The sequence below is a fragment of the Muntiacus reevesi genome, chromosome 8 (genome assembly GCF_963930625.1).
Source record: "Muntiacus reevesi chromosome 8, mMunRee1.1, whole genome shotgun sequence".
NCBI classification, from domain to species: Eukaryota; Metazoa; Chordata; class Mammalia; order Artiodactyla; family Cervidae; genus Muntiacus; species Muntiacus reevesi.
The window spans coordinates 33,169,221-33,184,776 of record NC_089256.1 but is presented as its reverse complement, the minus strand read 5'-3'; the positions used below and the strand labels follow the sequence as shown (position 1 = coordinate 33,184,776).

Here is a 15,556-nt window from a genome sequence, read left to right as displayed (position 1 = left end):
AATCACAACTACAGTGTTTCTTCTGCCATATAAACTAGCACACTTACAGACCCTAGAGATGAAGGGCATAGGCTTTATTCCACCTGCCATGGGTTTGCGGGGGAAGATATGAATTCTCAAATTTGACCCAGGAAGAAGTAGGATTACTTAATATTAATAGAGGAATTAACATAAGAAAACATCTAAAAGTGCCAGTATAGTAATAACTTTAAAAAGTCACTAGCACCAGCAAGTGTTAAAGGCGAATGACCCAAATTTTGAAGGGACAGATAAATTTGGTTGTATAAACTTGGGAAAAGATAGAAAGTTTTTCATTTCATTTTGTGAAAAAGACATGTTCTTGTGAATCAGAATGCTTTGGTGTCTTAGATTCCTTTTTGTCTGTGGACTTTTAGAAGTAATTTGAAACTCAAAGCTGAGCAGACATTCCTTCCGTTTTAGCGTTATCTTCCACCACCCCAGGGCAATAAAAGCTTCTTAAGGAGTGCAGTTCCAAGGAACAAAGAGAAAATATTCATAAAAGGAAAAAAAAAAACCTAGGTTTGTAGCACATACTTAAATTGTTTCCCACTCTATCAAGAAATGCCCTCCTTGCAGGACCCTGAAAACAGAATAGAAAAAGAAAACATAGACACACACACATATATACAAATGGGCTATGTTCTAGAATTTAGGAAGAGCTCCATTGCTGCTAAGTCACGTCAGTCGTGTCCAACTGTGTGTGACCCCGTAGATGGCAGCCCACCAGGCTCCCGTCCCGGGGATTCTCCAAGCAAGAATACTGGAGTGGGCTGCCATTTCCCTCTCCAGTGCATGAAGAACTCCATTAGACAGTTTTTTAAAATAAAACTAGCAGAGACAATTCACATATGACCTTCAGATGGCCTATATTAATATGTTAAGACTGTTTTTTTTAAAGATATTCACCCTCACTAGTTATTAAGAAACCTTAACTAACATAATGAAGCCCTCCTTCCATCAGATTAACCAAATAAATAAAAACTTAATGCATCATGTTACTTTTACACTTGTGTATAAATATATATTATACACATATATTTATGTTAAAATCCCGTGTGTGTGTGTTGGTCACTCAGTCGTGGACTCTTTGTGAGTCCATGGACTGTAGCCCACCAGGCTCCTTTGTCCATGGAATTCTCCAGGCAGGAATACTGGAGTGGGTTGCCATGCCCTTCTCCAGGGGATCTTCCCGACCCAGAGCTTGAACCCAGGTCTCCTGCATTGTGGGCAGATTCTTTATCGTTTGAGCTCTCCAGGAAGCCCATGTTAAAATCCTAGGAGAAAGCAATTTGGAACCATTTATCTAAATTGGAATGGACATGCCATTAGACATAGCAGTTGTACATATATAAATGTATCTTATAGAAATAATTAACTTACCTAAAAAGATGTTCCTCTTTAGAGAGTTGTCATTTTGTTTACAAAGGTGAACAATTAGAAAAACGCTAAGTAGTTAGGAACACTACAAATTTTTTCTCCTCACATTCCTTAAAAAGGGTAAGGCTGATTTTTATACAAATCAAAGATAAATTTTTATGACCAAGCAAGTCCAAAAAGTAAGTTGCAGAGGGGTGGACTTTTGGAATAACAGAAGAAGGACCTCTGCAAAAATCTGTTTCTCCATAAATAAAACAGCAGTAATGGCAGAAATACCAAAGTCAACTTGTTCAGAACTCTAACAATTAAAGGACTGAGTCAATGTGAGGAGCTTCTATTCAAAACAAAAATGGGTCAATCTCAGAAATAATAGCATGCTTTGTACCATTTTAACTTTCCCTGTTTCCATCCTCCCCCTCCCCCAGATCTGCCATAGTCTTCGTTGACCAGCAGCCTTGCAACCACTGGGGAAAAAGGATGAATCTGGAACACCCTGAAAGTCCCATCCCCAGTAAATGGTCACTAGTTCCAGCAGCTCCCGCAAAAGAAATCTTGCTCTTAGGTCTTATCTTTACTTGACTTTAATCAGAACTCACTTAGGGAAAAACCCTATCCACAGAACATCCATCAGAAATACTGAACATCACAGCTGCTCAAGGCGGAAATGGAGCAAACCAGAGACTGACCAGAAGCTTAACAGGAAAACCAGAGGCTAGCAAAAAACCTAAAAGGGAAATTAAGGAATGGGATGTCCACTGGAGGTTTTGGAGAGCTCCAGTATGTTCCTAGGAACCTAGAAGGCCACACACATGCAGGACTGGTCACACGCCCAGGGGTGACCTAAGAAACATTCTGTTTGTCAGATGAGTCTCTGCATAGACGAGAAGGAAGACTGGATCTGAATTGTAAACTGCCTCATCGCAGACACAGAACTCCCAGCAGGGGCTCAGAGATGGCTGGTCCAAGGTGTTTAAGGAAAGGGAATTCCTGTCCCTTACCTGACCCCTTAGCTAACTGAGCAAAGACTTCAGGGGCACACAAAGCGAGGAATATAGACTACAGAATTAGTTTAGGGAAGTCACTTTAAAAAAAAAAAAACCAACAAGAAAACCAAATCTGGGTATTGGGATGGGAGGTGCTCGGCTCTCACTCACCCTGTCTAATTTTAGAGCATTTGCAGTCACACGTGATCCCTCTCCCCCTCTCATACCCTTAGTGGGTTTATCGGTAAATCTAGTCAGTTTTGTGTGGAATCTGACCACTTCTCACCACCACGCCAAGATCAGTTGACTGACTTGGATTTTTGCAGTGGCAAAATTGTTCCCTGCCTTTTTTTTTTTTTTTTTTTTTTTTTGCTCTCTCCCACCCTTAAACTGTTCCCAACGCACCTGTCAGAGGTATCCTTTGAAAATTAAGTCAAGCCATGTCATGCCCCTGCCCAAATCCTCTAGCTGCTTCCACTCGCTTCCCTTCTCAGAGTAAAAGTGGTCAAAACTCTACAGATCCCCCTGCTGCCAGGACGCCCTACTGGCTCCCAGACCTCAGCCCGCTCCCCCAGGCTGAGCTTTAGCCACACTGGCTACTCTGCTGATCCTCCAAACCACTGAGGCCCTGCTTGGGGCCTTGGCACCTGCTGTCCCTTCATATTATCTGCAAAGCTGGTACTTTCCCTTCTCTGAGTTTTTGCCCAAACGTCCTGCATCTCAGTTCTCAGTGATGCCTTTCCTGACCATCCTGTTTCAAACTCCACACCTTCCTCAGACACTCAGTCCCCTTTTCTGCTTTATCTGTGCCCACCATGTTCTCTGCCATGTGATGCCATGTAAAACCGTGCGCGTGTTTTGAATGTCTGTGTCTGTCTCCCCTCACTGGAAACTGAGCACCTTGGGGAGTGGGATTTCTGACAGTTTCATTTCAGCTGTGTCTCTGTCCCCTGAGTGTCTGGTGCTTATTATGAGGCCCTCAGTTACTGTGGGTCCATGAACGAATGAAGGAGTGAGTGCACGCCGGGCGCTGTGCCAGGTCCTTAAGTCCCCATCACAGCCTTCCAGAAGTGTCCCCGTGGAACCCGCGAGCCCTGCGTGGCTCTGGCTGCAGCCAGTCCTGTTCGCTTGTGCTCCGCTCCCAACAGGACTTTGTGGAGCCCGTGCTCCTGCCTGGGAGCCTCACCACCCGGAGCCTGTGGGGAAGGCCCTGGGGGAGTCCCAGATGCTCCCCTGGACCAGTCTGGATGCGGCCCTGTGAGTCCACACCCGCCCCCCTCCAGACGCTGCTCCCTTGGGCAGGGGGTAGCAGTGTCCCTGTTTGCAAACAATGAAAATGAAAGAGTCGCTTTAGAAAAACCAGTGGAGGATTTATTTTTCCAATTTATTAATAATATAATCGCCACGTAATTGTTTCTGGCTTCTTATTATTAAGAAGGGCTTAATTATAGAAGGGCTTCCCTGATAGCTCAGCTGGTAAAGAATCCACCTGCAAAGCAGGAGACCCTGGTTTGGTTCCTGGATCGGGAAGATCCACTGGAGAAGGGATAGGCTACCCACTCCAATATTCTTGGGCTTCCCTTGTGGCTCAGCTGATAAAGAATCCACCTACAATGCAGGAAACCTGGGTTCGATCCCTGGATTGGGAAGAACCCCTGGAGAAGGGAAAGGCTACCCACTCCAGTATTCTGGCCTAGAGAATTCCATGGACTGTATAGTCCATGGGGTCGCAAAGGGTCAGACAAGACTGAGTGACTTTCACTTTCTATTATTAAGGGTGATAACATCAGTAAGGGAGAATCCAGTCATTTAATCCATGATTTCTGAAATTGGATTTTTTTTTCATTTTTGTAATATGTGTACACACTTAGACCACTGTAATATAAATAATTTGTAGAAAACTCTAGCGGTCCTTCATTGTTTAAAAAAAAAATGGGCAGCTATTCTGATACATAAAAATGCATGCATCTTAATACTCCATGGAATCATTATGTTGATGGTGTGCATAAAGAAGTATCATAATATTGATCATTTATTAAAAGCAGTAAATTCAGGAGCAGTGAAAGCATCTGGTGTTTCATTATTGCTACTGAATTTTTCTTCTAGGACAAAGTTCTAAAAACATCAGTTCCTCTCCGAGCATTGAGAGTTTGCCTGCAGGGAGAGAGTTCACCAGCTCCCCACCTTCGTCTGCTGCTAAGAAGGATTCCTTTTTCAGCAACATCTCCCGATCACGCTCACACAGCAAAACTATGGGCAGAAAAGAATCTGTAAGTATTTTAAGGACAGTTTTCTTTTTATTCTTCATTTTCCTTTAAAATGCCTCATTTGTGAAGTCCCTTTTAGTGCCTAGTTTTATAAAGTTCTTAAAATCATTATGGACTAAAATGAAATATTTCATCAAAAATATTTTGATTGTTATAATTTAGTAATATTTTAAGGCTGTCATCTGTATTATACTGGGTTGGGAACAAGGTGACGTAGTATCAGTTTAAAGTAAACTGAATCCTAAATTTTCATTCTTTTCTCCTTTTTGGTCAAAGCCTGTGCTGTCTTCTAAAATGTAACAATTGTCATAACAAACCATAGAATAAGATACTTTAAACAGACCAAGCTGCTTTTTCAGTTTTAAGTGTTTCTTGAAAATTAAAAATTATTTTACCAATTGTTTTTAAAAGTTGTACAAATTATATTTAAATTATGTTGTATTGATAGCCGCCAATGCCTTTTGTATACATTACTCAAAAGCATATAGCTAGTACATATCAACTACCAAAAAAAAAATCTGGTTTTTAAAAAATTTTAAGTCACCTTCACAAGAACTAAAATATTTATCACATTTTATAGCTAATTCAGCACGATATTCTAATATGAAGAAATCCGCTGCCCACTGGAAGAGGCTCTAACTGTGAGGCCTCACAGAAAGGATGTGGCTGAAAGGGTGCTGAGATGGTAGAGTAAGGCTGCTGAGATGGGAGCCGTAAAACCTCTGAGGGATAATTGTTCACGGCTCACAGATGCGGTAATGGCGTGGCGTCTGTATGTGTGACTGTAGGACCCAGTTTCCTGGGCCCTTGGCGCCTCGTCTGCAGGTTAAACAGCAGAGCAGAGGTCACGCCACACTCACTCGGGGTGCTTCTCTCACGTGCACGAGAGTGGAGTGGAACTTTCATTTGATGGCGGCAACTCTAATGCAAACAGTTAGCTCTGCTCCCTCCTAAACTCCACTCCAAGGACAGTGAAAGTCATTAAAGATAAACCCTCCAGGAATAAGAAACAGTAGAGAAGGCAACAGCAACAGGATTTTGTTACTTGGAAAGCAGATGTGAAGTGGAAGCTAACGCAGCAGCCTAAGAAAGCTGAATGCTAAGGCAACAGTAGGGAAAAACCAAGAAGCATCTTGAGTGAGATGGTAAAACCTTCTAGAAGTTTAGGAGCAGTGGGAACTTAGGAGCAGGGTGAAGATGGAGCTGAAGACATGTTGTGGTTCAGTCACTCAGTTGTGTCTGACCCCATGAACCACAGCACGCCCGGCTTCCCTGTCCATCACCAACTCAAACTCATATCCATCGAGTCAGTGAGGCCATCTAACCATCTCATCCTCTGTCATCCCCTTATTCTCCTGTCTTCAATCTTTTCCAGCATCAGGGTCTTTTCCAATGAGTTGGCTCTTCACATCAGGTGGCCAAAGTCTTGGAGCTTCAGCTTTAGCATCAGCCTTTCCAGTGAATATTCAGGGTTGATATCCTTTAGGATTGATTGGTTGGTTCTCCTTACTCTCCAAGGGACTCTCAAGAGTCTTCTCCAACACCACAGTTCAAAAGCATCAGTTCTTCTGCATTCAGCCTTCTTTATGGTCCTGCTCTCATACCCATACACGAACACTGGAAAAACCACAGCTCCGACTAGGCAGACCTTTGTCGGCAAAGTGATGTCTCTGGTTTTTAATATGCTGTCTAGGTTGATCATAACCTTTTTTTCCAAGGAGCAAATGTCTTTTAATTTCGTGGCTGCAGTCACCATCTGTAGTGATTTTGGAGCCCAAGAAAATAAAGTCTGTCACTGTTTCCCCATCTATTTTCCACGAAATGATGGGACCGGATGCCATGATCTTCATTTTTAGAATGTTGAGTTTTAAGCCAGCTTTTTCGCTCTCCTCTTTCACCTTCATCAAGCAGCTCTTTAGTTCCTCTTTGCTTTCTGTCATAAGGGTGGTGTCATCTACATATCTGAAGTTATTGATATTTCTCCTGGCAATCTCGATTCCAGCTTGTGCTTCATCCAGCCCGGCATTTCTGATGATGTACTCTGCATAGAAGTTAAATGAGCAGGGTGACAACATACAGCCTTGACATACTCCTTTCCTGATTCTGAACCAGTCGATTTTTCCATGTCTGGTTCTAACTCTTGCTTTTTGACCTGCATACAGGTTTCTCAGGAGACAGGTAAGGTGGTCTGGTATTCCCCATCTCTTTAAGAATTTTCCAGTTTGTTTTGATCCACACAGTCAAAGGCTTTAATTAGCATAGTCAATGAAGGCAGAAGTAGATGTTTTTCTGGAATTCCCTTACTTTTTCTGTGTTCCAGCGGATGTTAACAATTTGATCTCTGGTTCCTCTTCCTTTCTAAATCTAGCTTGTATATCTGGAAATTCTTGCTTCATGTACTGTGAAGCCTAGCTTGAAGAATTTTGAGCATTGCTTTATAAACCTTGTCCCTGCCAGAGACACTCGGAGGGCACAAACAGAACTTCGTGCGCACCGGGGCCCAGGACAGGAGCCGTGGGACTGAGCCACAGGGGCCTGAGGCAGGCCTGCCTGCGAGTGAGCGAGGGTCCCCTGCGGAGCTGTGGTCAGCCGCGGCCTTGGCCCAGGACCGGGCTCCGGCAGCTGCCGTCCTGGGAGGCGCGGCTCGTGGCGTAAGCCCCGCTACAGAGCCACAGAACTCGGGGGACAGAGAGACATCCCACAGACACAGAGAGTTGGGGAAAAAGAAAGATTTCCAACAAAGGATCGGGAATTAAAATAGCTACAGATTTTGCACGGCAACACCAGAAGTAAGGCAGTGGAGGAATTCCTTCAAAGTTCTGAGAGGAAGGTACTTCCAACCTAGAATCAGTCCCCCACCAAGCTAATGAAGTGTGAGGGTAGAATACGGTGACTTTCAGACAGCAAGATTCAAACAAGTGTATTCCCGTGCACCCATTCTCAGAATCCTCTGGAGGACATGCCCCACAAACACAAGGGAAGACACCAAGGACAGAGAACGTTCAAGAGCAGGGGGCAGAGTGTGACAGGAGTCTGCAGAAGGGTGGTATGGGGAATCCTCAGAGCACATAGAGCATCCTCGTCAGCAGATCCGAAGAGCAGCCGCCAGCCCGGATTGGAGCAAGTCAAAAGGTTCCAGAAAGTTTTCTCTATAAAGATTAAGTTGAAAGAAGAACTAGTATATTAAACAAATTGAGAAATTTGCACAGCTAAAGGAGAGTTTTAAGTTTGAATTAGTGGTAACTTCATAAAAATGAAACCATTAAAACCTAGGACGATGGTAACCCCAAAGAAAAACCAAGAGAGTACAGGAAAAGACAGAAAGGTATTCATGAACCCTGTCAGTGAGCCAGGCTGGGAGCTTCTCTGCACCCTGTCCTGTAGGTGTTGATGATTAATCACGACCAAGTCCCGTGAGAAGGTGAGTGGGAGCCTTTGCCTGGGGAGGAGGGGGGCAGCGGTGGGCAGCAGAGCCGGTCTTCAGCTTCCATCTTGGAAATCAGTGAGTAGTCCTCTCTAAAAAATCAGGACATAGCAACATAAGCTAGAGCTATAAAAGGGAGGAAAAAAAATAGTGAAAAGAATTGAAAGTGGTTGCTGGTGGAGAGCAGGAAGTGTGGAGGGTGGGGCTGTGTGAACTATTTTTCATAACAAGCCTTGTAGAGCCATTTGACTCTTCAAAGTGTTACATATGTAGCTTAGATTAAAAACGATAACTAAAAATTGCAACAAAAATAGAATGTACTGGCATAATAGATTAGAAGAGGAGCTGTCTGCCTGCACAAAGAGCATGTCTCTGAAGAGCGGGGGTGAGGACTCAGAAGTGAGGAGGTATATGGAGACGTGTTGGATCTGCGTTCCGTCCTGTTCTGGTGGCATATGGGTTAGGCTGCAACACCAATTAATTATTTTTCCTTTATGGTGCAACCGTAACTTAAAACTGAAAAGTTGAGCAAAAATAGAGACAGAGTAAGTCTAGCTCTCTGCAGAGATCTGCTGTAAACCTAGAAACAGAATGCCCCCTTTATTATTCAAAATTTCATGTCTTTCTTAACTTGTGGGGGGTAGACAAATTTTCAAGAGACAGCCCATTGTTTTCCAGGTAACAGGTTATATTTTAGGAAATAATGACTGTAACCCGAGCTCTCTAATCAGTGCCGCTGTGCCCATCATAGGTCTGTCAGAGCCCCACAGCCCACTCTGTCCTGGGAGCTGGTGACGACGGCAGCGGCAGGCCTGTGGTTGCAAGCCCTTCCTCACCTTGTCTCTTGGCACAGTGAGCCGAGACTATCGCTTCTCCTGGCCCGAGCAGGGCTGGACACGTTCAGGTCCAGAGCTGAGACTCACTCTCGAGGGGGAGCCAAGCGCTGCCGCCAGAGTGGTCCAGTGACACAGGAGCTGTGATGAGACGCCTCCCATCCTTTGCTTTCAGTTTCAGGCCCGTCTGGTGTGATGCAGGGATATTCCATGTCCTCAGAAAAGTTCAGAATAATTTTTCATTAGCATCATCACCATCACCAGTTTCTCTCACAGCAAGTGGCCAGAAACTGAAGCAAGGACATCTGTTGCTTTGGGTGCCTGGTGTCATGGACTGTGTGACGCCTTTCAGATTTCAAGGCTCAGGTGATGATGATGTCCTGAGTCCAAGGCTCAGGACACTTTTAAAGTGTCCCAGGGTGGATAAATTACTGATGTCAGCTAACAAAAGGCTGAAATAGCAGTTTAAAAAAAGGCATTAAAACAAAGGTAGTCTAGTGGTAGCTGTCAGCCTAAGTGTAGTGAAATCTACTTATAATGTTTCTAATCTAATCATTGAGAATTGATTTTTCTTCATCATCAATATAAGTATGATGTATTTTGAAAAAGAATCATGTATTAGGTCATAGAACTTATTTCCTCTCATTATTGCCTTTTTATGTATTACAGAAAGACTTTTTGTAATCCATAGGCTACCTTCTTTAAATGTACTCCTATTAATGCCTCTGATCTGGTTGCATAATAAAAGAATACAAAACTCAGCTAAGTCTATAGAGAGGTAACAAATTAAGCTTTTTGCCATTTATTTATAAAAGACATTAATATAGTACTGTTCTGAAATGTGCACAAACCAGTAAGAAGTTTAAGAATTGACCTTACTTCTTTATCAGTAGTAGTAGTATTCTGAAGGTTGGTGTTTATTCATGGAAATGATTTTCCCTCTGCTTTGCTTCCTGGAAGTCTTTAGGTCTTACCTAATTCTATCCAAGTGATGTAATTTTTCCTCAAGACTAAAAAAGCTCTGATTTTCTAGTTTTGAGGAAATTGGCAGTTTTGATACTAAAGTTTTCATGCTTTATTTTGTGTGGTAATATAAATGACATCCAATACTTAGTTTTCTAGAAATCTATTTTAGTTGGTCATTCATCCGAGTGCTAAATAAATTTTTACTTGTTTTAGCACGATTAGTCATGTTCTATGATTGTTGCCAAGTCGTTTTCCAAGAATATCTTTGCTGAGGTTAAAGAATAGAGAATATAAGAAAGACTCTAAAATGGATTTGTGTAGGTGAATAAGTTCTAATATTTATGCACATTAGCCAATTAAATGATCTTTTCTAAATTCCTGATGAACTGCAAGACATTTTGCTGTGCTTTGTGATAATTACATACAGTTTCCAAAGATCTAAACTTACAAATGGTTCAGAATCCTCTCTAAACCACAGGAAATCAAAATTATCTGAGCTGAAAGGTCCTGCATAAAAACAGGGTGTATAATGTGCTATCCACTGCCTGCGGGCTCATCGCACCCCTGGGGACGCCACCCTGCGTCTTTGTGACCCCCGCGTGCATCCATCATTGCCCTACAGTAGTTTGAACAGATGCTTTTGTCATACTAATAGAATTTATTTTTATAATATTCATTGATCTCTTCTTTATCACAGCAAAATAACAAAACGTGTCAGATGAATGAAAACAGATTTGAAAACAGGCTCCTCCTTCTGGAAGTACAAGTACCCTGAACATCACTGGTCTACCCTGGTCATGTTCTAGAAATTGAAATGTAAGGCATACCCATATGACAGATATAAGAGAGCAGTCTCACTGAAGGTGCTTACAGTGAAACTGGGGAAGGGAGAACACGTTAGAAATCATAATTAAAGTAAATAAAAATAAGATTCATCAGTGAGAGAGGCCTTAGGTGCGTCAGTACCATGTAAAGTGAAGACACTGCAGAAGAAGGACTCAGAAGACAGACCACCATGGGCTTTGTTGGTCTAGACCAGCTTCATGTGAGAGATTAGACTTGACCCACAGCCGCACATTTCTTCTTCCCCTACATGCAGACCCCGTGACTTCCAAGGAGAGAAGGGGGTGGGGGCGGGATGGACAGGCAGGCAGCGGTGTGTGCAGAGCCGCTGTCTCCTCCTCACCTCCTCTGGCAGTGTAAGATGGTTGGGATTGTGCCAAGTTGCTTTTGGTAAAAAGAAAGTTCTGTCTCAGATGAAGAAATCTGTTCTCATTATCTCAGCTAGTAAGAGTCTCCAGGGAGGCAGGTCTGGTATTGGAGGGCTCGGTCCTGGTGTCTGCAGCTCCCCACGCAGCCCCCTCAGTGGATTGGTTGGTCCCCAGTCTGCCCCCGTCACTTTTCTCAGGAAGGCTGCCACCAAACCAGCCAGCTACCCTGTCATCTCTAAGCCTCACTCACCCACCGTCTTCCGGAGAAGTCTGTCTGCAAGTCCCCCAGCAGGCTCTGCCTCCCACCTCAGTGGTTGGCCTGAATTCAATCCCAGGCCCACTCTGGTTTTTGGTTTTGTTTTTTTAAACCTTTATTTTGTATTGGGGTATAGCTGATTAACAGTTTTGTGATAATTTCAGATGAACAGGGAAGGGGTTCAGCCATACATACACCTGTATCCATTCTTCCCCAAACTCTGCTCCTGTCCAGGCTGCCAAGTAACGTTGAGCGAAGTTCCATGGGCTGTACCGTAGGACCTTGTGGTCATCCATCTGAAGTGTGGCCTTGTGGATATGTCCTTCCCACATTCCCTAACTGCCCCATCCCCCCAACCGTAAGGGTGTTCTCTTACGTCTGAGTCTCATTCTGTTCTGAAAGTGAGTTCCTTTGTATCGTTTCCTTTTAGATCCCACATGTAAGGGATGTCATGGGATACTTCTCCTTCCCTGACTGGCTTCACTCACTGTGACACTCTGTAGGTCCATCCATGTTGCTGCGAATGGCATGATTTCATCCTTTTTAATATTCCATTGTATATGTGTACTGCAGCTTCTTAACCCATTCCTGAAGCCAGTCAGCACGGGGAAAGGACTAGAGAAGTCCATGCAGTGTGGAAAGGTGGTGGAGACCTTTTGATGAATCCATTATCCCTGAAGTATTAATCGCCAAAATGGTTTATCGAATCCTTCCCTAAAGCATTGCCAGTTGTTATATCAGTGGTGTTTTAATTGTGGGTTTTAGGCAGCCTGAGTTGGACTGGTAATTGGAAGAGAGAGATTGAGCAGTGGCCCGCCCAGCAGTCAGAATTTTCCTAGTTACCTGATTTGCTCTTCAGTCAGTGAGTATAATATATCTATCTTCCCAAGAAGATATACTATGTGGACAATACTGATCATCATGGATTTTTTTATGGAATTCTGGATGGAATTGAAAACTGGCATCTGGAGTATATCTAATCATAGGGTTTTTTTTCATTTAATATGTCATTGTAATCTCTCAGTATTTAATCAGTAATACCAATGATAAATGGATTAAAGTAAATCCTATTTAAAATACATTCCCATTTAAGGTAGTTTATTGAGATGAATTTAAACATCAGTTTTTCTAGCTTCTTTTAAGTCTCAGAATAGAATCTTAATTTAAAGCCAAAATGAACTCATGTATTTGATCCATATTTAGTTTGTCATTTGGTGCTATATAAAGCATGCTCATGTAGCAAGTCTTTCCGCCAGTGTATCCGCTCAGGGTCAGGGAACATGGATCGTGCATCTTTGGAGGAGTGTCCCCTCCTTCTGTCTCCCACATTTTTGCCTTACCCAGTCCATGGAAGATCACTGTGAAGAAGCGTGAGCCTCGGAGGAAGTGTCCTGAAGAGCACTCTTGTCGACAGTCTAGAGGCTAGCAGTGTAAGTTTAACTTTTGTTAAACAGGTTTTATAACCAGCTTTTCTCATCTTTGTGCATCAACAAATTTATTTTTAACCAAAAACTCTGAGGAGCCTGTGAAAACAGAACCACAGGGAGTGGAATGCTGAGCCTTGACTTAATGCCCTTTTTAAGGCTTTAAAGAGGTCTCCCTTTGGGGGCAGATGAGACACTCATCTCCTCATGCTGGGCCTTCTTCCTCCTTCATTTGTCTTCAGCCCCATAATCTCCATCAAGACCAGACAGCTGATCACTGCCCTGGAGGCAAAGACATTGGTTTGGGGAGAGCTCCAGTGAAGCAGTTAGAGATATTTAGAATCCCTGGCCAGAAATTCCTGTGGGTTTGAATTATCCTAAATTAAATGTGTCACTGACAACATTTGCTTCCTTCCAATGACCTTTCTTGAAACATGACATTGACTTCATCTTTTAATGCCACGTTGCCTTGGGGACAGGAACGTGTGCCCTACAGCCCATGTGTGCATGGCGTGGAAGAAGGTGAGGGCTCCTCACAGTCCTGGGCAGATGGCGGTCACCCTGGGCCAGAAGCTGACCTGAGGGGCCTGCTGGGTGGTCCGCTCTCCTTCCTGATACCACCAGCCCCTCCTCCCTAGCGCTGTCCTGCTTTTAAGTCTTCTGCTCCTAGCATCTCATCTTTTATTCTTTGAAACACCTCCGTTTTTCAGGAAGCTGTATTTGTCATCCACTGGGCTCTACTTCCAGAAGGGATGGTTGTGCTCCTGTCATAGGAATTCTAGGTCTGCTGAACAAAGCAAATCTGTCAGGCCTTCCCCTTGCCGTGAAACTTAAAGGGCAGGTCACACCTTTTTGGTTATTCCTTGTGAGTCAGCAAAGAGCTGACTTATTAGAAGAGACCCCGATGCTGGGAAAGACTGAGGGCAGGAGGAGAAGGGGATGACAGAGGATGAGATGGCTGGATGGCATCACCGACTCAGTGGACATGAGTTTGAGTAAACTCCGGGAGTTGGTGATGGACAGGGAGGCCTGGCGTGCTGCGGTCCATGGGGTCACAGAGAGTCGGGCACAACTGAGCGGCTGAAGAACCACCACCATGTCAAAGCTGCTGTGCCCAGAGGCTCGTTCGGAGGCCGGACGCCTCTTCCCTGAGCCCTGCTGTCTCCCCTGCCTCCTTCTGCTCCAGGGTGCCCACATGTCAGGCATTCGTGCACGGGCGTGGGCACCAGGAAGCCCATGCTTCTCACAGGGGAGAAAGGAGCAGAGATGGGCGTCAGCAGTGCAGCCCAGGCGCCGCTCCCGGAGCCCTACTGAGGGCGGGGGGCCTCGCCCACCCAGCGGCAGCCTGAGTCGGGGGGTGGTCCGTTTCTCTGCCCCGAGGGAGTGTCCACTCCCCAAGTCCTGTACTCAAACGAGGTGACTCTTTCCCTAGTTAAATTAAAAGCATGTTTTAGGTTAGAAAGGGCTTCCCTGGTAGCTTATCTGGTAAAGCGTCTTTCTGCAGCGCTGGAGACTGTGGTTCAATTCCTGGGTCGAGAAGATCCCTTGGAGGAGGGATAGGCTACCCACTCTTGTATTCTTGGGGTTCCCTCATGGCTCAGACAGTAGAGAATCCATCTGCAATGTGGGAGGCCTGGGTTCGATCCCCGGGTTGGGAAGATCCCCTGGAGGAGGGCATGGCAACCCACTCCAGTGTTCTGGCGTGGAGCATCCCATGGACAGAGGAACCTGACGGGCTGCAGTCCACGGGGCTGCAGAGAGTCAGACAGGACTGAGCGACTAAGCACAGCTGCTGCTCACATCACGGGTTAGTAAAGGTCCCCAAGGGAAGGTTATCAGTGTTAGAAAAGTTCAGAATCTTTCTCTTTTGTGGCAGTGATGATAAAAAGTACAGATGGGATCGGGATAACTTGCTAGCCTTGATGCAGTAACTAATAAGATGAGGGAAGAAAAACAAAAATTCGTTTGACCATAAAAATAATAATAATCTATTACACAGAGAGTTCACCATTCATGCTTTATTAAGCCTCTTAATAAGCATTTCTATCATTACAAATGCATCTGATTACTTTGTCATAACGTTGATTAGATTAATAAAATTTGCTCATATACACTTGACCTTCTGAGGTGTTTGCTTGTGAAGTACAACTGGTCCTGAGCAAACTTTTTAAATATGTGAAAAAGAGCAACCACTAAGACCATTCTCAGTCAGGACGTTACAATGTGGCTGAAGGATTTAAAAAGCCTTGACCACATGGATCACCGGAAGGTAATATAACAGAGTCCCCACACTTCCTGTTTTTTTAAGATGATGGCAAACCCAGCCCTCCTTTCCCTGGGAATTGTCACAGCCTAATACAGTTCTGTCTATAGCCTTATCATTTCTAGTCAAACAGCATTTTCCAGAGTTACTTAGGTCAGTTGATAGAGACTCGAAGAGCAGTAACTCAAAGCATGATGATGATAAGCCATGAACAAACTAGCTTTCCATTAAATTCTAAAAAGTTACGGGCTCCATTGGCAAGGGAGAGAAAGAATGAAGAAACATGTTTCAACTGGAAAACTAGTTATTAAAGCGGACACTCTTCCCTCACCCCTACCGTTTGTTTGTAGACTAGACTGTCTCCCGGCTTCCTTGGTCATATTTCCCAACTGTGTTTTCACCTTTAACGCTCTTCCTGCCCTGCTTTAAGACTTGTTGCATCTTGTTCCTTCATCTAGAACATCTTCCTTCAACATCTCATTTTGTGTCAGTTTCCATTTCTATGAATTTGTGTCGATTTCCACTTGCATT

The 15,556-nt window shown here is 44.1% G+C and overlaps 1 protein-coding gene across 7 annotated transcripts in view; it reads left to right on the top strand.

Annotated features, from left to right (window-relative positions):
- TBC1D5 (TBC1 domain family member 5) overlaps nt 1–15,556 on the top strand; it is a 565,131-nt gene that overhangs the window by 516,531 nt on the left and 33,044 nt on the right. For all 7 annotated transcript variants that reach the window (XM_065943328.1, XM_065943324.1, XM_065943321.1 and 4 more), the window contains one exon: nt 4,488–4,651. In XM_065943328.1, the coding sequence (XP_065799400.1) occupies nt 4,488–4,651 (164 nt within the window). The remainder of the gene's footprint in view (nt 1–4,487; nt 4,652–15,556) is intronic.